This window comes from Carassius carassius, chromosome 30, assembly GCF_963082965.1.
Source record: "Carassius carassius chromosome 30, fCarCar2.1, whole genome shotgun sequence".
NCBI classification, from domain to species: domain Eukaryota; kingdom Metazoa; phylum Chordata; class Actinopteri; order Cypriniformes; family Cyprinidae; genus Carassius; species Carassius carassius.
In genome coordinates, this window is record NC_081784.1 from 14,024,837 (window position 1) to 14,052,744 (window position 27,908).

Sequence of the window (27,908 nt, forward strand, 5' to 3'; positions counted from 1 at the left end):
TGCTTTGACAGATGATTGTTTCACAGTGCCACAGTTAGCACATTTTCAGTCTTAATACAATTCACTGAGGCTCTAACCATGCCATCGTTGGGTCACATCAAATGAAATTAAAGGAACCATATATTTACTTTTAAAAAAGGACTATAAACCATAAAATACAGAAAGGTGTAATATGGCTTGACCGGTCTCTTTAGTGTCCTAGCAGTTCTCATCTCTGATCTGTAGTGCATTAATGTATTGTGAATGTAAAATAATTAAAAAAAAGACATTTCTCCTGACTGTTCCATTAATACTTTTTGGGAAAATATCAGGTGTAACAGGCAGACTACACAGAGTCAAACCTGTAGTAAAGGAAGTTTCACAATATTTTTGGTTCAGTTTTACAGGCTACAGAGGTTGATTGACAAGCTTTCAAGTGAGAGGGTCCATTCAGAGGACAGAGGCCTGATCTATGAAGGTTGCAAGGGTGATGTCACGTTGTGAGAGTCCTCCACATTCATGAGTACTGAGGGTGATCTGAACCTACCAGAGAGAAAACAGGCAGACAGGATACAGTCAACATGAAATCAAAATTCACTGCATTAATAGACCTTCTTTAAAACACATTCCTAGTTTTATTGACAATTAATAAATGTAAAAGGAAACTTTTGTCTTCATAATCATCAAAATCAAAATGATACACCAATGAGCCAATTATCTATTTACCTTATTATACACATTAAACCATTCAGGGTGATGATCCATTTTCTCAGCCTGTAATGCTACTCTGGACATGAATCCAAAAGCCTAAAGGGGAAAGAGCATGTCCTATCATTGTGCATACAGTACATAAAAGTATGATGCAAGCAGCATGTATATGAATTGTGAAGTTCTGTATATAACTCTTAATAGTTTTATAGCCTTAGTCTCTCTTGGCAGCTTTCCAGAAGTTTTTACCTGGTTAAAGTCTTTGAAGAGGAACTCTTTGTAAATGGCATCCCTCCCCACCACCTCCACCCACTGAGCGTTCCTCATCATGGGCAGGAGGTGCTCCCTCTCCTCCATAGTAAGAGTCTGGATCTTCCCAGCCTGGGTGTTTAAAACAGTTCTGTTAGAAAATATTCGACAGTTCCATGTATATGGGTTTTGTGAACTTTGTACGAATGTTACAAATCATGCCATCTCCAAGAGTAAAATGTAAAATGTATATATATATATTATATATATATATAATTTTAAACTTATTATAATAATTATATTGAATATACTTAGATATAATCATTATTTGTTAATAGAACAGACACATTTGAAAAGTTTTGCAAACACTCCATAAACAACCATTCCAAGGGGGATGTTTCGGAAACACGTCAGTCATTATGAAGCTCCAACACTGATAAAACTGACTGACATCAACGGGTCTCTTAGCAACAGTCTAATCTGCTGAACTAATGCTGCTGCTGCTGCTGCAGGAACAGACACGACTCGAAATGAAAGCGAAATATAATATAATACGAAAATAATGTAAAACAGTGCGAAATAATGTTAATGACGGACAGGGTTATATAGCAAAACCCTGAATCGGAGATGAAAAGGAAAAAGTCCTTTACTCGACTCTCTAAATATTGTTAGTTCGTATAATAGGCAATACAAAGTCAGATTTAATAATAAAAAAAGAATGTGAAAATAAAAATAACACCATACTTGTCCAACCATTTCCAATATATCGGAGGCATTTAGTTGTGGCAATGTGGACGTTCGAGAGTTAACTTATACAAGTGAAAAAACGAATAATAGAAGTAAAAATGGTTTTATATGTTTTTTTCTTACCATGTTGTGGGCGCTGCGCGTGTAGAGTTGATATGGTCTCGTGCAAGCAGCTGGATTTCAACCAGTGAGTCCAGAGCGCGAGTTTACGAATCCCACTACGGTGAAGGGACGTTATGAGTTGCGTGCTTGGACGCTCTTGAAAAGTCACCAGGGAACGTAAGCACGCACTATTGAATATTAATATATGGGCCTTGCTCTTGCTGCTGCAGCTGCCCTGCCAAAAGCCTGATCAAAGTAGGAATGTGTTTGTGATTCCAAACAGTGTATTATTAACAGATAATATTATTTTGATCAAGATCATTTTTGTTCTTCTTCTTTTCTACATTTATAAATTAAATGTAACATGTTTGGGTTACAGATCATTGTGATTTGTGCCTTTTATGAATATGAATATTGCTAGTCACTTTTCATTTTCAAAACAGGTGAGAGAGAGACAAAAAATATGGATAAATTTGCATGCACAATATGTAAAGGTTGAACTTGGATGTATTAGAATTTTTATGAGCAATATAAACCTTTATGTAATATCTGATACAAACCTGTAGTGCCAGTGGCATATATTAAATAAATACAATGGCATATATTAAATAAATATAATTAAATGACAGCTATTCACCTCTTCTACAGTGTTTTTATCAGCAATATTTCTCTGGTGGTGAACACAATTCACACTTACTATACCTGTGGATTGAAACGACACTCTCTGCAGGCAAGAATCACCTTCAACTACACTTAAACTTGCTAATTAACATAAAATATTATTCTAATATAGTTTACTTACTATTATACAATTATAACTAACATCATCCTCAATAATTATCGTCTTTAACTGAATTGTTTTCAATAATCATGCTTATAAATCAGGTACAGAAGGACCTTACAGGCTAGATATATAGCCCTAATAGCACCCAATTGCATTCGCAGTCACTGAGACTATTTATTATTATGTGTTTGAATGTGACCTGGCTTTAGTGCTGCCCTTTGGAGAATACTTCACTGTGCATTGATCGCAGTGCATTTTGGGGTTAACAAGCTGAAACTGGAATAATGGGGGCCTCTCACAAACCTCGGCTGGGATGTTGGAAGGAGGAGACCGTAGCAATATTTTAAAAAACCTGGTCCTCAAACAGTCATCCAGGTTTGAGCTGGTTTCAAATAGGTTGTCGGGGGTGTCTGATTTCATAAGACAAGTCACAGTATCTCTCCTACCGTATGGCTGGGGTCTAGTCTTCTTTAAGATCAATACTGAGGTCCCTTTCCAGACCGAGCCATTATCGATTTACCTTCTCCTCCAAAGAATGTGCTGGGCACTATGTCATTCCCAGGATGATCAATGAAAGCTTATAGTGAACAATTTGGGGGATGAAAAAGGTGAAATGGGTTCAAAGGTTGCAGTTCACTCCATTCCCCTCTAGATGGCCCCCTTCAGCTTCTTGTAAGTCATTGTTTATTTTTTTCCAACTTGCTTGCATGCTGCTTCAAAGAGGCATTTATATATACAATATAGTCATAAACTACAAAAATGTTGGTAATGAACAATATAAATAAACTGGTTTTTGTAAATAGAAGGTGAAAGTTGATTAGGTAAACACTTACATGACAGAGATCAGTCAGCAAACAATTTATGGTTTACAAGAAAACAAATACATAAATCTGAAAATATTGGTGAAGATGTGTAAAGAGCAAAAGCTTTTTAAGCAAACATTAAAAATTCAATAACCACCATCATGACTATAAGGATGATGGGTGGATCAGTGTTTTATTACATGTTGATGACATTATTTCTCCTCCCTATAGTCTGAGTCAGACATTTGAGGAAGCTGGCCATTATTCTCTCTGGATGAGGCAGTCTGGATTGCTAAATGATGTAACCTGTCCTCTCCTTGTGGATAGGAGTCCGAATAATGTATATCTGCATAAGTATGCATGTTGTGTAATTAAAAACATTAAATAAGTCATCCAAAAGACATGTATTGAGTTCCAAAGTTCAGCAGGAAAGCGCTTTTCTCATATCCCAGGAGTCAGATGAAACTGTATTGATCCGCTAAACTGCTTGTTTCTTGAAAAAAAAATACAACTCAAAGAAAAGCTTTTCTGCCATGTTTGTTTTGGAAGATGCCCTGGGAGGGGAGCATTGTGGGAAATACATTAGAGGATCGTGAGGGATTAAAGCATAATGGGCTTTTGAAAGCACCACGCCGTAATGAGCCGTCTACTTTGCAATAGTGCAGATTATGTTGTAGATCAGAATTTTAAGGGCAAGTAGCCATTATCTGTCAGATATACTGTATGGCCAGTGTGACTAAACTCTGGCTATATGATGAGCTTCCATTAGCTGGACTGGCTGGTGATTACAGTACACTGCAGCTCTGAAGGGCTCTCACAACTTCAGTGATGGTGATCAGCAGATGTTAAGAAGAACTGATGAGGGGACAGCAGGGAAAAAAACGAGTCTGTTTTCAATTGAATTGCACTAACCAGGAGTGATGACGTTATTGTTTTTTTGTTCCAAAATGATATTTTACGGCTGTCTTGGAATGAAAAATAAAAACTCTGACCTCAATTTTGGGTCTGTGATGAAAACAAGCAGTAAATTATACAAACATATAGTAAGTGGTCTGCTTGACCTAAAACTCCAATTAACATTTGGACTGGATTGTGCAAGCAAATTAGAGTACCTTTAAGTGTTGCTGATTTTCAACTTAAGCAATTAGTGTTGCATAATTGACTGTGATATAAAAGTAGTATAATTTACTGAGGACAATTAGACAGTGATGATCAGCATTAATTATATTACTTTTCACTACAAATAAACACATGGCAGCAGTTGTCCTCAAAGCTTAGGAGCTTTTAATTACAGTAAGGATTTTCAAACATTTTGATGACATAGACCCCCAAATATGATAACTGCTTCCTAAAATAAAAACTGATTTATTTATTTTCAGACATACAGACCAATTTTACTGTGTGCATAAAATATTATGTTTGGTATTATAGATTTGCCATGCCTCTTAAACTAAATAATTAGCTTTCTTATTGTACTGAAGGCCAAGCAATTTGTAGGTCGCAAGAATGAAACCCCATAAGATATATGGAGATTATTATTTTTTATTTCTTACTGTACTGTCAATAGATTAAAATTATGATTAATATACTGTAAAACTAGTGCTGACAATAGATGAAAAAATTATATTAATTTCATTATTTTCAATCTGCTTTTAGAAAGACAATAATCTAATAATAATAACAAATTGTAATTTAAAAAAGAAATTTTGTTTTTTTAGCTTATATGTGTGTGTGTGTGTGTGTGTGTATACATATATATATAATGCTAAATTATGGACTGCAGTTTGAACATCCTTGAATTAAAGTCCCTGTTTTAGAATGTTAGTTTACGTTTAGTCATTTTCTCACTTGCAAACATTTCGTTTTTCTTGCCTCATAAGTTAAAGGACATCTGAGGCACGACTAAAATGATATACTTAAAGGTACTCTTAAGTGGGCAGAGTGTTGGATGTACACACAGTGTTTATTTATCTCAGGGCCAGTATGTCTCAAGCCATTGCTTTTCATTGGGACAGTGGAGACCTTTTGTGGAAAAACAAACACAGTAAGGAACATTCGATCAAAATGTGAATACACTTGATGACATAAGGGGAAACAGTGAAACTGTGATGATACTATAGTGATAACTGAGTGCAGTCAGTCATCACTATAGTATCATATAGAGTGCAGTCAGTCATCACTATAGTATCATCACAGCTTCACTGTTTCCCCTTATGTCATCAAGTGTATTCACATTTTGATCAAATGGTCCTTACTGTGTTTGTTTTTCCATAAAAGGTCTCCACTGTCCCAATGAAAAGCAATGGCTTGTGATCACCGGGTGTAACATGTCCATTTGATTAGCCATTATATTATGAGTGATGGCTTTTATCCATGTTTTGATTATAAAAGATGATAAACGGTTGGTTTCCAATTTAGGTCTTATGTAAGCATTATGTAACAATGTTGTTTCAACTCAATTTAGTTTCTTTGAAAGTGAAAAAGTACATCGAATGCTGCCGTCTGATTATTAGTTTTATCTAGTACACAAACTCAATAAAGACATCTGTTCAGCTTCCAAATACTTGGAATGTGATGCATCTTTGCTTCCTGTTTTACACCTTCCCTTAAGCAGACAGTATCATGGAGGATGGTCTCTGACAGCCGATATGATCCATTCCATCATGCACTGTGAAAATATTGCCTCAGTACATGGCCTTATTGGAGCCCCAAAGCTAGGGTTTCAGAGATTGATTTTGTACGCCTATAGACTGGATTCAGATTACATAAAAAGCCACTGCTGGATTCTTGAGAGCTCCCTCGTGGCACAGCAAGGGTGACAGAGGCTGTTGAGAGCAAAAGCTGAGAAAATCGTAGAAACTGAACATGTTTGAAATCCTTTACTTTTTTGTTACTCTAACAGACTAATTATTTTCTTCAAAACGCATTCACAGAATCCTTATTGATAAACAATAAAAACAAGTTTATACATAGTTGATATAGATTCCTCAGCTGCCTCTATCACTGTATTTTGGGCCTCTTTTATAATGTTACAAAAGATTGATATTTTAAATAAATATTATTCTATTGAACTTAAAACATGAAAAAAATGTGTTCAACTGATAACAAGGAGAAATGTTTCTTGAGCATAAAAGCAGTATATTAGAATGATTTCTGAAGGATTATTTAATGCTAGTAATGGCTGATGAAAATTCAGTTTTGACATTACAAGAATAAGTTACATTTTAAAATATATATAAAAAACAAAGCAGTTGTTTTAAATTGCAATATTATTTCCTAATATTACTGCTTGTACATTTATATATATATATATATATATATATATATATATATATATATATATATATATATATATGCAGCCATGGTGAGTATAAGAGACTTCTTCCAAACTTGAACAGTACTGTGTAAACATAGGTTTTTTTTTTTTTCTAAGTTGATTAAGTTGATTTCACTGTAAAATATTGTTTTATACCAATACAGATGCAGCTGTATACAGAGGCTAAAGAACCATATCTGCCGTGAGGGCAAAACGGTTCTTACATGATACAATAGGAACAGATGTTAAGCATCATACACTGTGCATTTGTTTATAGTTAGTTCATAGCAATTGTAATCTGTAATTTCCAGGATGATCACATCTAAAAAGCAAATGGCTGATAGAGATATACAAGGAGCCTTTTAGAGGATCAAGTTTAATTTTCTGAGATTTAGTTTGATTGTCCTGGTCTGAAAGTTTGATTAGCTTTGTCTGTGGCCTATCATTCAGTTGTTTGGAGAGCCAGAGCAGGAAGAGGGAAATGCTAATTCCTTTGTGATGGATCTCACTGCTGCCACAAGACCACATGGTGAATGGGGACATATTTCTTTGCAAATGAAAGAAACTATTCATGCTTCCCAAACATGTACTAGGCTACTAATGCTCCACAAACATGGCCAAAGCAATGACTGATTTTAAACATTAATTTATTTATAGTATGCACATTTGACAAACCATAATCAATCATTTTTCCTGACAAAACAGGGTCAAATGCTAATACAGTTAAATATATTATATAAATATGCGTATTAATATAAATAATCATTTATATTTGTGTGTATGCATGTATACTATATAAATACATACATACAATATTATATATTTATATGTATGAATATGTATTGTTATATTAATTAAATATTACACGTTACAGTAATATAGTAATATAGTAATATAGTAATATATATATATATATATATATATATATATATATATATATATATATATATATATACACACACACACACACACACACACATACATTTTGTTTTGTTTTGCAAATACATATTTTGACCTTTTTTTCAATGTCACTGTGAATTGATTATTTTTGCTTATTTTAGGATGAGGCAAATAATGATCATATTGTGGACAAAAGCAAATCAAGTCATCAAGACTGAAGTCACTGGACAAATAATTACTTTTCAGTTATTTGGCCTAAAATGGTAACTTAATTTCGAACCAGTTGAATTTTATGAAATGATTAAATGATTAATGATCAGTTGTCATCGGGTTGATGGCCGCATTCACTCAGAGAATGTATTGTGGGGTTAAAGAGATTGTAAGGGGTCACAGGCTGGACATACACTCATTCGAGCCATTGTTTACAGAGGCATCATCTCTAATATATTTTGCCTCTGTGGAGGGGAACAGTGGATTGCTGTTGACAAGGGTGATGTGATTTAATCGAGAAGCCCAGCAGGGCTTGATAGTGGCTCAGGGGCAAACGCAGAAGCACGCCTCACCCGAAACAGGAAGCTGCTATGGCTTTGACCACTCACTTCCCAGTAATTGATGTAAAAATACAAGCAGCATATCAGCACATATTCATCAGTCTGTAGATCTGGAGCTGGAGAGGATATGACTCCACAGATCAAGATTTTTGTGTAATGGATAATCCATGTGTGTTGCAAAAGTGCTTTTCAGATAGCAATCACCAGTGACAATTTGCACTATCAATGACAGTAAGAATAACCAAGCTTTTATGGTTCTTAGAATTGCCTGTCACCATACATTCTTTTCCTCCAGCCTTTTTATTTGAAAATTTTAGCACAATTCATAAATGCTCCATTCACATTCTTAATGATATTCCTTTTAAACCGCAGTGCTGATAAAAACAGATGTTCCACTCAGTATGTACCTGCATTTAAGCCTTGGAAATGAAACAGTCCATTTCCTTGTTAATCCTAATGGTTTTATCAGTGGGGCTGGAGACTTTGGTTCTTTGTTTCAGTGTTTCCTTCATTTCAGTCTAAGTATTCTGTAATCTGGCACTAGAGTGCTGAATTTGAATATGATGTATACATCATCTCATACATATAGACTCAGAGGATGACATCACAAGCTGGCTTGTCAGGTCTGTTGATTCATGATACCGAGGTAATATTAGATTCTTCAACAAATGCATGATATTTCACAAGAGCTTTGCAGCTATTGTGGGTCCAAAACAAAATCAACACTACAAAATACACATGGGATCGCTGATTTGGCTATATACTTTAATAATGTCAGTGGATATCTCTGGCTCTATGTGAGAATATCAACCTAGAGAAAGCCTGTGGCGTTGCAACTCCCTTGCTTTATAACATGAAATATGGCCTTGTCCAGCAATGAGTCAAAACTTTTCACTGAAGACAGAAGCATCTGTCATCCCTCCACAGCTCTGGTGAAATTGTTAAGGCTATGATTTTTCTCCGAGCTGAAGAACAGCACCCTCAATTCATCAGATGTCATCAACGTGATATATAGTATAACTGTAGAGTTTGTTTGCATTTTAATTTTTTTTAAAAGGATTTGGTTTTTAATCTCGGAAGCCAAAAGCTTACAGCCAGTTTCCTCATATTTGTGATTACAAATTGACTTTGGAGGTTTGGTCTTTGGTGATGATAAGTTACGCTAACAGCAAATGTACTTCAAAATATGCTCATTTAGTACATTCTGTACTTTCCTAAGCAGAAAACAAGACATTTTGCTAACGTACAACCCTTTACTCTTCGTGAAACGTTAGGTTTTGTTCTTGGTGACAAGCATGAAGGGGATATATCAACCAAAAATGAGTTTTCTGTCGTCATTTACTCACCTTCATGTTGTTCCAAACCTGTATGAATTACTTTTTTCTGCTGAACACAGAAGAAGATATTTTGGAAAATGTGGGTAAGCAAACAGTTGATGGTCCCCATTGACTTCCTCATTGATTTTTCCATACTATGATAGTCAACGCGGACCATCATATCTTTGGTTACTCACATTCTTCAGAATATCTTCTTTTATGTTTAAAAGAAGAAAAAAACATGATGATGACAGATTTTTCCTTTTAGGTGAACAGTACCTTTTATTTATGTGAATAAATTAGAAAATGAATCATTTTCCTATCATGCTCACCTTGAAAGTCATGTTATTCAGCTCTACAATTATAATAGTTTGACATTTAAATATTTAATAAAATTTAAAATTTACCTGCATTAGTTTAATTTGATATTTCACGCTTGTTACATTGGAAAGTGCAGTATATAAAAATCACAAATCTGTTTATATACATTACAAATCACAAATGATTAGCATCAGCTATGTTATTTGAATGTAAATAATTTTCTTATTGTACTCCTGCAAGTCATGTTATTCAACAATTTATCATATTTAAGTATTCAAGTGTTACTTGTACTAGTTTTATTTGAAATCTCAGGCTTTATTTAGTATTTATAAATTACAAATGTGCCCGCACAGAAATTACAAAGAGCTATAGCTCTGGGATAAAATGACAATGACAAATATACACTGGGAGTTACTGCCAAAATACATTTTGTACTTATTCACAACAATGGTTAATGAGAGGCAAAACAAAGACACAAAATTGTTTTAGTGTCTGTTGCAGTTTTTTGAGAACTTACAGGTTATGACAGAAAGACAAAGGAAGCTTAAAGCAATAAAAAGCATTATTTGCCCTGCAAGTCTTTTTTTTTCAGAGAGAAAGAACACTGAGGGTTTTTTAATAAAAATAACTGGCTATAACATGCTATACTGCAAACATTGTACCATAGTCCCATCTTGAAAATGGCTTAACCTTTGTCATCGTTACTATGGACACTAATGGATGTAGTCGCAAAGTGTGTGTGAGAAAGAGAATGTGTGCAAAAGAGAGAGAGAGAGAGAGAAGAAAGACAAAGGCATGCTTGCTTTAATATTGCTCTTTAGAGGATGGCATGTGATTAAAATCTTGTATCAGCAGATTAGGCCTAAAAGGAGCAGTAATTGTCTCTGTTCTGATCTCCTAATTGAATTTGGTGAGGAAAAATTTAGATCGTTTAGATAGAATGAAGTTTATCTGAAGGTCCATACAGTGCTTTGGTTTCTCAGTATTTTCTTATATAAAAAGAAACCAAGGAGAAAAGAAACTTCAATGCCATGATCTGAGGGTTGTCAGTTTAATAACTGAGGTAGTGTCTCAGGGTCTGATCACAAAAATCAGTTACGTGTCCACGGATATATTTATGCAGTATAGTGCAAACATGCATTTTCTGATGCACAATAAAAAAGCATCTCCTGCTGTTGCTAATTCAATGTAGTGTTCAATCATGCACAGTAAGCTGCAGCTTGGCTTCCATATGCTAAGTTACACGTCTACAATAAATTACAGTGGAGGGCTTTAGTCAGCACTTCTGGGTGAGGCGATTCAGAGGACAACTGTTCATTTCTTGAGTGATTCATAATGCTTAGGTTGCATTACCTTACACAGCATTTCATCTCTGATATATAAAACAACTGCCACACCCTCTGGCCTTATGATCCATAATACTGATGTTTATATTATATTATAAAAGATAATTTATTATTTTTGTTCATTTGTTTGTGTATCACTGTTCAATGCTCATCGAGGCTATTTTATTTGATCAAAAATACAGTAAAATATTATTACAATCTAAATAACTGCTTTCTGTTTTAATATAATTTTTAAATTGTAATTCATTCCTGTAGTGAAACAGGACGGCACGTGATGTCAAGTCTTCAGTGTCACACAATTCTTCAGAAATCACTCTAATATGCTGATTTGGTGCTCAAGAAACATTTCTTATTATTATAAATGTCAAAAACAGTTGTGCTGCTTAATATTTTTGTGGAAACAAAGATACATTTTTTTCAGGATTCTTTGATGAATAGAAAGTTCACAAGAATATTTATTAGATTTAAATTTTTTAATTTAGTAAAATTATTTATTGTCTTTTTTGTCAATTTTCATCAATTTAATGCAACTTTGCTGAATAAATGCATTAATTTATTTAAGACAAAATCTTAGTAACCCCAAACTTTGAAATGGTTATGTACTGTATGTTGTAGGTAACATTTTTAAAGAATATTCTTAATTTCATTTGGTTAAATAAATAAAAATTCATCAAGTCAAAGTACTTCTTGTTGAAATATGCTCGTTAACAACATTTAGCATTAATAGGCTTTATATTTGCTTAATATTTAGTTTGAATATTAAAAAATTATCATTAAAAAATAATTTTCTGATTACATTTTCAGCATCACTGTGTTTACAGATTGTCCTTGACGGTCATGATATATGTGAACTATAGTGGAGGAGGTTACTGGTTTTTCCAACATGCCTCTTGGAATGGTGAGCTATTACAATTCAGTCACAAAGATTCACAAAACATTTTAAAGCTCGCTGGTGATTTAGAAATTTGAATCAGTCTTAATCACTGAAGCTTTTAAAGCCATTATTGAGTTAGTCAGGAATACACAGTTACATGTGTCCAAATGTTATTAATTAGGCGTTTGTAGATAAATACCACAAATTAAGTTAATAATAATAAATTGAGGATAAAACTAATTTTGTCAGTCATTCAGCAATAAGATAATGCATTTCCTGCATTTCAATCAAACGGCCAACTTTCCAGAAACTGTAGACAGACATGCACCAGATGTTTTTGTGTGTGTTTTCATGTGTGAATGTCTTTTTCCATGTACGTTGCAGGTCTCACAGTAGATGATCTTGTGATGCCTTGGTGAGCTGCCAGCATGTACTTAATGAATCAATGGAGAATTATTACTTTCCATTTTTGAGATTAATATGGAAAAGAGTGGGACTTCAGTCCAACCGTTTGGATCTGCCTTCAAAAACATTCAGATTTAAGGCTTTTCCAACCCTCCACCATTTAAAATGCTTTGCCTATGCCAATTAATCTTTCTTTCTCTGAGAGTATACATAAAGCTTGTAATACCCAGAGACTACTTTAAAAAAGGCCTGCATGATGAAAATGAGTGCAGATTCCCAGCAATGCAGTAGTTAGTTATGGAAATGTTAAAAGAGAACAATTGTTCATAAAAAGCCAAGCATACACAATCAAATTCCTTTACAAAATCAAATGTTTTTTGACACAAAAATCTGAATTGCTTTCAATTTTGCTTTAACCAGTGCAAATATGTCCCAAAAGCATACATATGTATCAGTAGTGATGCACAACAGCTGTTAAATCATAGAGTATGTACTGTAAGTGTATGTACTATGATTCTGTCTTTAATTCTTTGCCAAGGTTTGTGTTCATTATATAGGAACTACAGCTCCTTCACAAGGTTTTTTTTTTATAATATATCAATGATTTAGAATTTTATATATTTAAAGTCAAAGGGTATTCAACTTTAAATCCTGACCTAACAAACAGCCAGTGATGCTTTTTTGTTGTGTGGGAAAGAGCGTCTTTGATATTTTATATGAGAAAATCATATGTGTTTGTACCTACAGTATTTGTGCAACTTCTTTTTCAATTATAATAATAATTTAGTTGCAATGACAGTCCACAAAATCAGTGGTGCACATGCCTCAGTTTGATTGCACTGGAATCATCAAAGTACAATAGAAAGCAAGAAGACTCATTACAGTTTTTGTTCCATTCTGGCGGTGACTGATACCAGACAAAGAGTGACCTGCACCCTTCAATCTGCCCTGTTAAAATAGACTGTGAAATTTTTCGAAAGTAATACGAAAGTGTTACATATTCAACTCACCAAATCCTCACTTTGATGTCAATTAGCCTCTGTTAATCATGACAGAAAGAAAGCCAACATTTCTGACCCAGGGTCTCACAGCAGCACATTAGGACTGTCAGGGTGAAGCGAGGAGGGCAGGGAGAGCCGTGTGACAGGTCAGTGCAGAGCAGTGCTCATACTGTACATTAGCCAAAGCAGCTTAGCCGTCCGGCAGGATGGATTTGTAACTAAGTTAACAAAAATGTTGTGATACTTTCCAGTGATCCAGTGGCAATCATAATATCTGGAGCCGTTGAACAGAGGTGCACAGAGCAAAAACAAGCCTGGCGTTAATGGTCAATTATCAGAGATAGGGTTTCATCAAGCCAGCTGCACAGTGGGTTTTATGGAACTTCATGTAATGTAATTACAGCTTTTACCCTAAACTGCAAAATTTACTCTATCCATATCTGAGACCTCAGCCTGTGGATCACTCCGAATGATGTTTAGAAACCATTTCCCCCCAATACCCCAGCATTCAAATGCAACAAAATAGATTACAATTCATTGAAAATTATTTGACTAAATGGTCTATTTAAACATGGCACTAGTGAAGATTTTAGTCAGTCTGTCTCTGCTAGGCCACTGATGTCATTATCATCCTTAGAACATAATTTAAAGAACAACAGTCATAGAAACATATGCATTAATGCTTTTTTCATTGCAAATCTAGTAAAACAGTTCCACTTTTGAAACGTAATTTCCCTACTGTTTCTCCTTTCATAATTTAACTCACACTGAGCAACAGTAAACATAGAAACACTTTTAAAGCATTATGATGTTGATTGTAAACTAATCTTTTTGCTAAATGACTGACTGTCAATTCTTTGATTGATAAATTGCACAGCAAATTTGCTCTAGAAAAGGTGTGTATATGGGATTTAATTGACAGATACCATTAGTCACCGAACCCCTTCCTTTCTCCATGCGCAGAGGTGGAGTGTTTCCGCTTTTTATTTGATTTGTTGGATCAATGATCAGTATTATATTGTTTCTTGTGGCCCTTGGTACGTGCCACAAAGAGGTATTCAATTAACTAATGTGCAGATTATCATCAATCTCTCGCTCTATATCGCTCACTTCCATCACCCTCCCCACCAGCATCTCCTCAGATAAGCATTATTAGTCTCCGGCAGGAGAGATCACACCTCTAGAGTCCTGCAGTAAAAGACTTCTCACCTCAGCCTGGGTCTGTGTCAGCAATAATCATCATTAGCCTAGGTTATGAACATAAATCTGCTCTTCAGTACACAACGCCTAGAAGGGTTCAGACGTTAGATGTACAGTAAAAATCTTATCTAAAATGTATTTTATATTCTTTGTTACTGGTTGCTATGTATTCACAGTAGTAGTTCTAGAGTTAAATGAAATTGCAACTATATGGTATCCTTTAATGAACAGAACCAGGAAATAAATACATGTATTTTTCCTGGTGTATATACTGTGTAAAGTAACTTTCAAACGCTTAGGGTAGGTATGATTTTGTAATATTTTTATGCTCACCTAGGCTACATTTTATTTGATTCAAAACTACAGTAAAAATAGTAATGTTTTAAAATAGTATGACAGTTTAAAATAACTGTTTCCTATTTTAATATATTTTAAAGGTTAATTTATTCACGTCATCATTTTCAACAGCCATTGCTCAGAAACCATTATAATACACTAATTTGATGCTCAAGAAACCTTTCTTATTATCATCATGGTCATTTTTTTTCTTTTCGAATTCTTTTATCAATAGAACTTCTTAAAATAAAATCTATTAGGTTTCATAGTTAAAGAAATACACTTATACTGTTTATTATATATATACATATATATATATATATATATATGTGTGTGTGTGTGTGTGTGTGTGTGTGTGTGTGTATATATATCCTTATATATATATATATATATATATATATATATAAATATATATAAATATATATATATATCACTTTTATAATTAATTATATATACTTTTAAAGGTAACATAAATTAGAAACTACTTAAACTGAGAAATAAACAGTATAAGTGTATTTCTTTAACTATGAAACCTAATAGATTTTATTTTAAGAAGTTCTATTGATAAAAAAATGACCATGATGATAATAAGAAAGGTTTCTTGAGCATCATATTAGCGTATCATAATGGTTTCTGAGCAATGGCTGTTGCCATCACGTGAATAAATTAAACTTTAAAATATTTCAAAAATATTTCAAATATTATATACTTACATGCTATTATTCTCACAATATAGTGTATTTTTATAAAATTTATGTCATGACAGAAAATGACTGAATCCATTACTGTAAATGGAAATTATTAGAAATTTCCTGTTAAATCTAGTAAAATGTGGACAATATTTTACATTTATTAATCTAGAGAAAGATATATAATCTATATGAAAAGCACTTGTATAACTAAAGAAATAAAAACCTAACATTGACTTGCTGACTACTGTTAAATGCAAACCTATTAAAATACATTATATATAAGTGAGTTTTTCCATCATTAATCTGTAATAGTAATCTTGTGTGTTTATGTTTGTGTCTGTATAAATGTGTTAGTATCCTGGTCCTGGCTACGGATACCTGGAGTGCTCCAGCGTTTGGGTTTCACCTATTTTGTCCTGGCACTGTTGCAGTCTTTCTCTCCACACAGACAGATCCCCTTGAGGGAGGTGGACTAAACTCTGTGGCTCACATTTCTCTCAGATCAGACATCTGTACAGGAAGACACTTGCTCTGAAATAAAGATTAATTGCTAGAGGTTACAGTAAGATGATGTCAATATGTTAAATGTCAAACTGTTTTTGATTAGCTTATTACTTCTTCTATCCTATACATGCAAGACTGAATGATTACTAACCATTTATGTTCTCCTCAGCAAAACCCTCACTTTATACTGCCTATTCCAAACTGCCCTACATGAGTTCATTTTACCATCAGGCTTTGACCATACATTTGTGAAGGAGATTAACTATCACACTCAAAAATACAAACATTATATTGAATATAAATCCTGTACATTCGATAATTAATGTGTAATGTGTCTGTCAAACCTGATTGAACTGCAGTTCATCCCTTTATTAACAATAATAATTTCATTCATACATCAAGCTGATTCCTCGGATGAGACGTATGTGGGCATTATTACACAGGCGCACCGCTGAGAATATATGTGGGATGGCAGTAATGTTGTATATTTACATCACAAATGCGCATATATATGCATTGCAATATGGTCATTTGTGTGCCGTTGTGTTTGTGAGATCGAGGGTGCGTGCCATACAAGCCCATGTTGTGCATCTCATATGAGATCTGTGATTTATGAGTGTTTGGCTGCTGCTTCAGAGGGGATAATTAGCCAATCTCAGTTTGTCATGTGCACTAAAAGGAGGCAGGGAGAAAGGATTCATCTTCCTTTTTCTCTCTCTCCTTTTTACCTCGTATCTGCTCAACCTTCCATTTACATCCTCCTTCTCCTCTCCTTCAAGATTTTTTTTCAATGTGTCCGACCCATCACGACATTGATGATCACATGCAGAGCACTGCTTGAATAATACAAAATAAAAAAACATTTTGACCTCACAGTCATTATCCTTGTGTTACAACACAGTGCAGCTTCAAATTTCGCCAGGATCAAACGCACTTCCATCTAAATAATTAAACCAAAGACTTTTAAATAAATGTCTTTCTTGTCACTGTTGCCATCGGCTGTTTCTTTGCAAAGCTTTTTTGGATTCATACAGTATGTGCTATGAACATCCCTACAAAAATAAACTTAATAATTAATTATGTTGCCATCACATTTTAAAATATTAAAAATAGAATAAAAGTTATCTTAAATTGTTGTAATATTTGACAATATTTCAGTTTTTCCTGGTTTTTGATCAAATGCAGTTCTGGTGAGCATTCTTTCATTTGGAGAGACTTCTTTCAGAAACAAAGAAAAACATACCAACCCCAAACTTTTGATTTGAATGATAATGCATATTACACTGTATCTCCTCTGCTAGTGGTTATTTTGGAGCTATTGGAGATGTATATATAGCTGCATATATAGACAGGGGGTTATTTGGGTTATTTGATTCTGATAGATCAGTTAGCATTCTTATGTATAAAAATAACTCAAATGTATATTTTACCATTGCCCCTGGCAAACAGTTTCCTACACTTATTACTCTATTACTTCACAAATCAAATTATTGACTGACTTAGTGACTAGTCAGCTTCACGCAGATTATTTGCATTAATGGCCTAACTGATTGTACATTATCACTTGCTTAAGTGAAATCACATAGTTATAATGATTAAAACAGCCTTTAAACTGATATTGTATGAATTACAATAAGTAAATATATAATTTGTTTATGTAGGTACTTATATCATACAACAGAGCCTTTTGAACCAGAGGATGTTCTGGGAACAATTAATTCCATAGTCATGGGATTATTTGGCATGCAGAAAATTAAAGAAACAGTATTTAAGTAATATCAAATAAAGTATTGCCATTATCATGAATAGTTCCATAAATAATTTTGAGTACTAGTTAATATTGAGTATAAGTAATATTGACTACATTTCAGGTACAATATGCACAGTTATTTTTGATGAAAAGAGCACACAAATAGTTCCAATGCAAGCTAACAAAAATGGGGGGGGGGGGATGGTACTCTTAGATCCAGTTAAATTAAAGGAACAGAACTAGCTGTATAAATAAGACAATAATTTGTTAAATATGTAAAAAATTAAAATGAATTAAAAAGTAACAAACAAATAAATAATCAAATTTACCTGTTGAAGGACATGCACCAAAGACAGGGACATCCTTTGACAAATGAAAGAGAAAGCCTAAAACTACTCCAAAGCCCAACATTCGACTTATCTAAACTGTGTATTTCACAGACTATAGAGCATTGATTTTTCAGCATGTTCTCTTCTTGTCTCATTGATTAATTTTACTTTTAGTTCAGCGAACAATGACAAATCTTTAATATTGGCCTGGATTTGCTGGCAACTCTCTTAGACAAACAGCTGTTCTGTCTCAGCGGTCCTTGCTGCTGTGGACAGATGTGTGCGTTTCTGGCAAAGGTCAGAAAAGTTTCTCACCCTTTGATGGTGACAGTGCCCCGGTGACCGGTGAGAGCTAGACATGCAAACTTGGTTGCACTGCTGAAATCCCTGTGGGCGGAGGCAAAAAACGGTTAGCACCAAGCCCGTCAGTCAACATGTCTTTGAGAACACGGCAGGTGTTGGCCTCTCCGTCTGTGTCTGTCCGCTCCAGCGTCCTCGGCTGAGGCTCATTCGTCATCACCGAATTAATCAGTGAGCACAGCCAACTTCACAGCCGTGCATGGCTGCACGGGGAGCATTGAAACTTGAGCTCTTTTTCAGGGCCACAACTGCCACTCACATCTTCTCTCTCTGTCCGAACATGATATCAGTATGACGTATGATAAGCGTTATTCTCCTGCTGTTTATTTGCTGATAATTATTTTAGTTTTCTTATAGGATTATTTGGCCTAATGTGCAGGCCTATGCACCATTTTGTTTGAAAAATCTAATGTTTTAAGTATTTAATCTAATACTGGAAATAATCTTTGTGTCCACAGGCTGGAAAGATTCTTCTGTTTTTTCTTAAAATGAATAAAGTTATCCTAGCAGGATTCCTACACTAATCCTGGTATGTCCACACACACTTAGATGAAAATATAAAAAAGCATATTTCACTAGCAAGTACTGGACAATAAAGCAAAGCCCTGTATGTGCAAATGTTATATTGCTTGTAGTTGTAGACAGTTTATGAAATAGGTAAGTGTCATATGATATGTTATATGCACTGAATGAATTCCAAGGTAGAGATCGTTATCACACCCCTCTTGGGACTGAACTGGACTGGCTGTTCAACTCACAGATGTCTGGTTGTTTTTGAATCTGTTCAGAAAGAGTTTAACCATGACTATTGCATAATAATTTCCACAGGACCTTTGTTTAAACATGCATGATAAAAAAAGTTTTGATTTAACGATTATTAAAAAAAAAAGTTTAAAAGCTTAAAAACATACTTAGCATTAAGGAATCATGTTATGCTTAATGACATTTGTTAGTCTTATGAGAAACTATTATATATATATATATATATATATATATATATATATATATATATATATATATATATATAAAATAAAGCTGATAAAATAGTTGGGATCTCCTGCATTTAAATTGTCCCTTTAAATTACTTAAAATTAATAAATAAACAAAAATAATCAAATTAATTTAATTGATTTGAGGTCAGTACAGTGTTTTATGTTTTTGAAAGAAGCCTTTTATGCACACCAAGGCTGCATTTATTTGATTGTCTTTTGTCTGAATGTAATGCATCTTTATTGAATAAAAGTATTAATAATTTAAAGAAACAATTAAATTTTTACTGACCCCAAATGTTAAACAATATAGTATATAATGTTTTCGCTCTCAGGAAGAATTATGTAATTTTGAAGTCTATTATTTTTACACATCCAGCATTGAGGGCTCTTGGACCCCAAACATGTAAAATGTCAATTTCAGGTCAATCTTAGCAGAAGAGCTTAACTAAACTATGACCTTATAGGCTGGCACAGAGATTTGCGTTTATGAAACAGAAAAGTGATTAGATCTTAGATTGAAATGACAATAGTGAACGGCTGGCAGATTTGTGGGTTAAGTGCTCCATTTGGGTGGTCCCACAAACAAAAGGAGCAGAAGCTGGGCTGGGTGGGAAGTGCATGAGGATGTTTAAACCCCTGTCTCAGGGGAAATGGCCATGTGCTACTTGCAATGTTTTCCAGGGGCAGCACAGTTCACTTGCTGCTGTCCTTCCCTTACAGAAAGGCTTTTTGATTGCACCATGTGGGGTTAATGAACCCTCTCAGCATTCCCACTCTGCGTTTTTTTTTTGGTCTTTTGATTTTGTCAGTTTTAATGAGCATTACAAGTTAAGCAAGCTCAAGTTATATGGAGTGTTTAACCTAAAGCGAATTCTATAGTAATTTATCCAAGTTTATTAAGCAAGAATCATGTTTCTGCACAACGCAGCATTAATCAGAGGATCTACACAAAAAGGGAGTTTGCGGGATTCTTCTCCATGAAAGACCTTGCCTCTATGTTTTGTTTTGGACTTCTGGAGGAAGAGCTGCTGGAATGCCCTCTCTAGAGACAACAGGTGCTGATGGAGGGGTTTTGTCTGGCAAACTCTAGACATAAAGCTGAGGATGATGGGGGCAAATGACCTGCATTTCTCAGCAATGTTTTCTCGTACGGTCATTCTTGCACAGCTGTTATTAATATGAGAAAGAATGTTGCAGCTTAGCAGAGCTTGTATCTCATTTGTTTTTATATGTTAAGGACTAAAGATTTGAAGTTGGGCCATTTCTATGAGTGCGAATTTTTTTTCTAAATGTCCTTTTTATATATGATATATGTTTTATGAGTACATTTCATTAAATTATGACAGACAAATGCACCTCCAGGAAGCTGACACAATGTCCTGTTCTTACTCATAGGATATCTCTTTTGTGCCAAGATAAATATCCTACTTCATTGCTTCCTAAGGAGCTTTGTATTACTACAATTTATGTTGTTTTTTCTTCACATAGTTTTTTTTTTTACTTATGGTATGTCATTTTTTTTTATGTTTAAGTACTTATTCAAGCTTCAGCATGCTTACTTATCAAAAGTTAACTTGTAGGTTAACTTTTTCTAAAAACACTTTGGCACAAGCAAAACATTGCTTTGTTTGTTTGACCTCCCGAACAACACCAACACTCATCCAATGGCGTGAATTTGGGGCGGGGCTATCTGTTTATCCAACTAATGAGAGACAAAGGGAGTGTTTGGGAAACCTGTTTGAAAACAGTGATTTTAATTTGAAACATTGGCTAATTACATTTGCATATTCTTTTTTAATATACATTTTTGTAGTCTAGTCATTTACATAGCCTTGTGCTTGTGGAATATGAGATGTATTTTATAAAAAAATTTAAGCTGAACTTGAGCACTGGTTTTTGGAATGGCATGTCATGCGCGAGATGCTTCAAAAAATGTGAGGTGCGGGTGCAATAGTCAAACACGTCCATCAAGTGCATTTTACATAGGAAAACAATGAAAGAGCAGTGCACTGGAATGGAAAAACGTATTCTGTGTGAAACGAGCCCTAACATATACTGTAGTCTTTTTGACAAACATAGTTGATTGGTACGTGTTTTTTAACTTTATTATGAACAGTGTGTTTTTTTTGCTTAACTTTTCTTACGCCATTGTTAACATGTTTTGTATTATTTCTGAAGGATATTTTCTTTTATTTATACATTTGAGTATGTACCCTAATCACAATTCTCCTCTTCTTCTCACAGTGTAGATTTTTGAGTGTGCTTTTTGTTAACCCGGACCCACAGTACAGATGCCTGATCCCAGTACTTTAGATTTCATTATTCCCAAGCTCTATGACAAATCGGGCCATTATAGCTGTATGTTGAATCATATTGGCCAGCATTATGGGTCCACACTGCTCGGGGTGCTGAAATAAATGAACAGAGATCTATTTCACTTTACCTAGAGGCACAGCATGATAAAATAAACTAGCCAACAGCAAAAAATTATGCCACTGCTGTTTACACACTGCCTCAGCCTCCCTCAGATTATGCACCACAAAGATGGTTTATATATGATATAGTACTTGCATAATATTTCAATAAATTCTCCTTTTTTAATTCAGACTTAGTGATAAGCATGTTTTCGAGGATATATAGAATAGAAAGCTGTTTGGAAATGAATATGCTGTAAAGCATCAGTTGAAATGTCATATTCCTTTCCTAAACTTTTCCCCTACTCTGACATCAGTGAAAATATGGATTGTGGACTGGACCAGAGAGCATATAAGGAATCAGGTGAACAAAAAGACCGCTACAGGCTTCATGCTTTACGATAAATACTGCGCAGCTCATAGCACAGGCAAACAATCAATTATCATTGACATCTCTGGAGAGCTCATCTTGAACAGCCTCTTGTGCTGTTAATGCGCTCTTCACACACGTTATCCTGCTTAAACAAAAATTACCTCCCACCACATCAACGGTCATAAAACTGTGCACGTCTAGAGGGAGACGGTTTGTCTTGTCATCGTTTGCATGAGTCCTTTGTCAGATTGTGGGATGATCTGAAGCTGTTTGTGCCTCGCAATCACAATAAACAAGAAGCCTGAGTTAATTAAAGTTCAACGATTACTACACCACTGTTTGAGATTGAAATTGAGCGATTGCCTCACATACCAATGAGTGTCCCACATCCTGCCAGCATAGCCTGGAGACTCAATCTAGAGCCAGCCAGGCTATTTCCACACCATTGATTCTGTCATCTATACAAATGATGGATATCCTCAAACAAGCAGGTTTGGATGGTACAATGTTTTCTTAAATGAGCCTGTTTTAACAATGATACTTTGATACTGTGATACTGATGATACTGTTTGAACCTGGCTTTATCCAAGGATTTCTGTTTCTGAAATGTATGCAAATTTGCGCATATTGAATTAATGCCTAATTTGCATATTTAAACATATTTAAGAAAACTTTAAGAAAAGTTCTTTTTTATCAGTAAATTGGGAAAGTATGGTGATATCGATTACTTAAATTTATACCCAATTACATGGGGTGTTAAAAAGCTTTTGCAGCAGGCATGAGGAGATGGATCTGCATGTGTTAGTTTGAGGGGCTTCACCTCCTGGGAGCATCAGCTGCGTGATTCTTTATGGCGGTGCTGCATTTGGGTTGTCTGATAGTGCTTGCTCTACAGGTCTGCATTGATTTAAAATCTGTTTTATTCAGATCCTCAGGGAATCTCTGCAGCCATCCTTTCTAAGTGCACAAGAGACGAAGGATTTATACCTGTCAATAAAAACCTTTGGTAAGTGCTTCCTGACCCTCTAAATCCAGCTACTTCTCCATCCACAAGAGAAGGTATGAGTCTCCAGCAGGCACAAATCAGCTAAATCACACGTTTATTTACCTCTAACGACAGAACGTCCTGTAAATAATCACCCCCACTGGCACAAGAGTGAGACGCACTGGGTGATACATGCACTGTCCAACTAGATCACTCTTCTTTACAGCCAAGAGAGAGTGAGCAGTATTATTTTTACCAACCATATATCTTGCCAAACTCTGGCTTATCTCATCCGCCTGTTGTGAAATTGAGCAGGATGATGTCAGCCCTACATCTTCAGAACGGTGCACATTAAATTATTTGTCATCTAACACCTCAGCATAAATAATGGCATGTAACTGAAATGTTCAGTAGGCATCATACAATTTTTGATCTCTACATGCAAAAATAAGGGATTCTGATGTTTGTTATAAGCCAAAAAAAAAAGTTTAATAAAAAATGATTAAAATAAATTATTAATATTTATATCATTATTTATGTGGTATATATACTATATTATTTATATATTATTATTAGATTTTATTTTAAGATTCAGTAATTTTGTGTGCTTTTGTAAGTTTTATTATTTTTTATATTTCTATTTATTTTTTCAGTTTTAGTCATTTTAGTTCTTCAACTTTAACAGAATTTATTTATTTATTTTTAATTTATTTTATTTCAGTTCATTTTTATTTAAAGTTTTTTATTTAATATTTAAAAAAAATTGTATTTAATTTTACAATTAATGAAAACAAATTTTAATGGTTTTAGTTAACACTTTACACTGTTTTGTGAATATTTAAACTGGGAAACAAGGCAAAAATACTGTGTTTTTTCTATATGAGACCTGCGTAAAGGTTTTTACATTAAATTTGACCTTATCTTGCCTCTGCTGTATGTGCTCTGTTCAAGTACAGGCATACATAGTTGAATTTTTATGGGCAGTTCATCATACCAGCTTATTGAGCCCCTGTGTATGTCTAATTTTATTCCTAAAAGTAATTAACTCCCAGCCAAGAGGATTTTTTGGCTTGACTTCAGCTGACATAAATGATGCTCTGGGACACAGCCATTTTACATTAGATAAAATTCCATTGAGCATCCTGGCACTTAGAAACACAGAGGCACATGACTTATTGACATTACTGAGCAGGTGCCAAGCCTTCACTTTGGATGCTTATGTTTCTTATTGGCTTCGTCTAAGCAACTACTATATGTCCATCCATTATTTAGTTTTTCAAGAGCACAGTGCACCTCTAAGGGTAATTTTTGCTGTTTTTGTGGGCTGATATGTCTGCACTATATGTTTTCAATTGCTGTCTTATCAAATGGTTCAACACAGATCTGCTGTCGTCCTCAGGTCCTTGTCATTTCTTACCTGCATGGGCTGCATGTCCTTTGTGCTGCTGGTGTGTGATGCATTTTGTTGTAGACGTTAAGGAATGGTGGGGCTGCCAACCTTTCATTTATCCTGGTAAGAGAATTATTTTCTTTAAAGGAATAGTTTTCCCCAAAATAATAATTTGCTGGAAACGTATTTCCCTCAGATCATCCAAGTTGTACATGAGTTTGTTTCTTCATTCAGAAATTTAGTATACATCACTTGCTTACCAATGGATCCTCTGCAGTGAATGGGTGCCGTCACAATGAAAGATCAAACAGCTGATAAAAATATCACAATAATCCACAAGTAATCCACATGTCTCCAGTCCATCAATTTACATCTCATATTCTGACGGCACCCATTCACCGTTGGTGAACAAGTGATGTAATGCTAAATGTCTCCAAATCTGTTCCGATGAAGAAACATGAAGAAGAGAGATAATGAAATTTGATCTTGATCTTGGATGGCAAGAGTAAATTAATTTTAGGTACTTTTTCATTTTTGGGCGAACTATTCCTTTAAAGCATCATTTTATCAGTCAACCCAATCCAGAAAAGTTTACTGTGCATCCGCTTGCAGGGTTGAACTCTATATTTGTCTATGTTGGACACTCTCTGCTGGGATTTTACTTTCCATTCAGCTGGGAGATGCGTTTTTCAGGACAGTCACAGCTTTTCCAGATCATATACTGCTCTTTGGGTCTTCATTGGCTAATTAATTTATTGTTAATTATCAAATAATTAAATAAGTGCACCATTCTGTTTAGGCGTTTAATATTGTGCACTTTTTATTACATTTTATAAAAATATTTTTTAAAAATTGAAAACAGGACCATTTTGTATCCAAAATCATTGATATTTTTATTTTTTTGTGAGTGACGAATGTCTCATTTCATGTAAAACTGAATTTGGTGTTATCCTATGTTCAATTAGTTAATAGGCATAAGAACTGAGACCAGGGGATCAGATTTACTGTCTTCCATGGACACCTGCAGTGTTTTATTTGATGTCAGTTGTGTGAAGACCTGAACTTAGTGATTAAATCAGATTCGCTGAAGTGGTACTTAACAAATTAGAACAAGTGATTCCACCACTTGAGGGGTAGTCATTATATATCGGTTGCCATGGCCACCCCCCTTTGGTGCTGTGAGAAAGAGAGAGTGGGTACCATCTGCTCTTCAACTGACAGCCCTCTAATAGGGGTCAAGCTGGACGGCTCACAGAGGAGTGTTTCTGGGGCCAACACTTTTCATGCTCACACTAATGCAAAATCAGGGAAATTACACCAGCAGACCTCATGCACATACGGAAATGGGTTTGTAATACAAAAAACCCTGATGTTTTCTGTCAAGTCATATTCACGAGATCGCATAAAGTCACAAGCACACATCTCTGGAAGCTCTGCAGCAGTGGTTTTCAGCTGGTTTTGCATCAAGATCATCATTTTAGTGGCAAACCAAGATTTGTTCATATGAATATGTGTAAAATTCCCAAAAGAGCCTGATGTCTCTGTTAGGTCACCCTAAAATATAAATTCTGTCATCATGTTCTCCTCCTCATGTCCTTCCAAACCTGTATAACTTGTCAAACGTCCCAGACAAATGTCGTCCCGTCCTCAAGAGGTTATCTCTTGTTATCCTTATTATGATTGTCCAGTCCCCATCTTTGCTAAGAATACACTTCTGTTACTAAGCAGATAATATTTGAATATATTATTCTAAGAGACTCTTGCTGATTTTTGTTCTCTCCTGCAGTATTTTATACTCCTAAAAAATTGTTAACTCTATGTATTTTTTTAATAAAGCATGTAGTGTTAGATTTTATTATTTGTTTGAACTCTGTTATTATTTATGTTATTACATCAATAATTAACTTCACAAATATTGTGTTTGGCGCAAACCATGGTTATTATTTTGCAAGAAACACCGTATATGATATGTATGAGGGAATCTGTCTAACTTGTAACGTCAATTTATGGTCCTTGAAGTCAACAACCAAATATATGACATTTACATGTATCAGACATTTTTATCCAAAGCGACTTACAGTGCATTCAGGATATAATTTTTTTTTTTACCAGTATGTGTGTTCCCCTGGGAATTGAACACATGACCTTTTGCACTGTTAACACAATGCTCTACCACTGAGCCACAGGAACACCATCACATGAGTGGTTACCACATATGAGTGGTTACTGCTATTTTCTAAAAATGTGATAAGCTTATTGATCTTAACTATGCTTAGCAAATATGGCTAGTTGCATTTTATGATTTTTTTTTTTGTTTCAAAGAGACTTGCAACCCTTTTTTGGTTTATGATCCACCTGTTTCGAACCACTGATTTTAGCCATTGCATGACTCCAGTAATATAGACTTCAGAAGACTATTATCTAGTCTGGCTGTTAGTAGTCAGAAGATGAAAATCTGTCAGGGTGCAAAGATTTAATCTCAGGGTGTTCTCAGAAATGGCTCTCCGCTGACCTCTCACTTATAAACGACTTCAGTAGAAGCTTGTGAACAAACAGGCTGAATTATTTTATCAGCACAGCAGTAGTGTTTACCCTCTGTTTGGATGCATGAAAAACAAACGTAATGTATAGTTGGTATACAGTTTTTTTATACTCTTCAATACAGCGCGCCAAATCTCTGCTTTTGTAGGATATTTATGATCTGCTGAAGCAGCTGAAACATGTGAACCTGTTCACTCTGCATGGAATTCAATTGAACCTATTCCCTCTGTTAGTTAATGAGAAAGCTTTTCATTTTGAGGATCATATTACCCATTTAAACTAGAGCCTATGAGTGAAGCAAACTGGTCAACTGATTTTGGGAAAGGACTAATGACTAATATTGTGCTACTTCATTTCCCAGTGGGAAAATGGACATTGTTCAAGAGCTGTGGCTTTATCCAGTAAGCACTTTCTGAGTCAGTATTTTATTAATGAAGTACTTATCATCATTATTATTTAATGCAAGGTATATAAATGCAAAGCTCAATTAGCAAAATACCACTGAGAATAGTTCCACCATGTTTGATGTAAACAATGCTTTCCTATTTTCTACTTGTACAGTACTAATTTTTTTTACAGAATCTGACAGTAAAAATGATGATCTACTATAAGACAAGCTTTCATCTGAAAATGATCTTGT

General features: G+C 34.6%; 1 protein-coding gene and 1 pseudogene across 1 annotated transcript; one reads left to right on the top strand and one right to left on the bottom strand.

Moving 5' to 3' along the window:
* On the bottom strand, positions 1-1,950 carry LOC132110677 (pterin-4-alpha-carbinolamine dehydratase-like). Its single transcript, XM_059517486.1, has 4 exons — positions 1,807-1,950; positions 937-1,068; positions 706-786; positions 1-522 (listed from the first exon to the last, which is right to left on the bottom strand). The coding sequence occupies exons 1-4, from the start codon at positions 1,807-1,809 to the stop codon at positions 430-432; spliced, it is 309 nt and encodes a 102-aa protein (XP_059373469.1). The 5' UTR covers positions 1,810-1,950; the 3' UTR covers positions 1-429.
* Positions 1,839-27,879, top strand: LOC132110316 (heparan-alpha-glucosaminide N-acetyltransferase-like; annotated as a pseudogene).
* Positions 27,880-27,908: the final 29 nt, after the last annotated feature.

Coding starts and splice junctions, on each gene's coding strand:
- LOC132110677 (XM_059517486.1), bottom strand. Junction 787..936: donor TCTTCAAAGACTTTAACCAG/GTAAAAACTTCT, acceptor TTTCCCCTTTAG/GCTTTTGGATTCATGTCCAG. Junction 523..705: donor GGTTTAATGTGTATAATAAG/GTAAATAGATAA, acceptor TCTCTCTGGTAG/GTTCAGATCACCCTCAGTAC.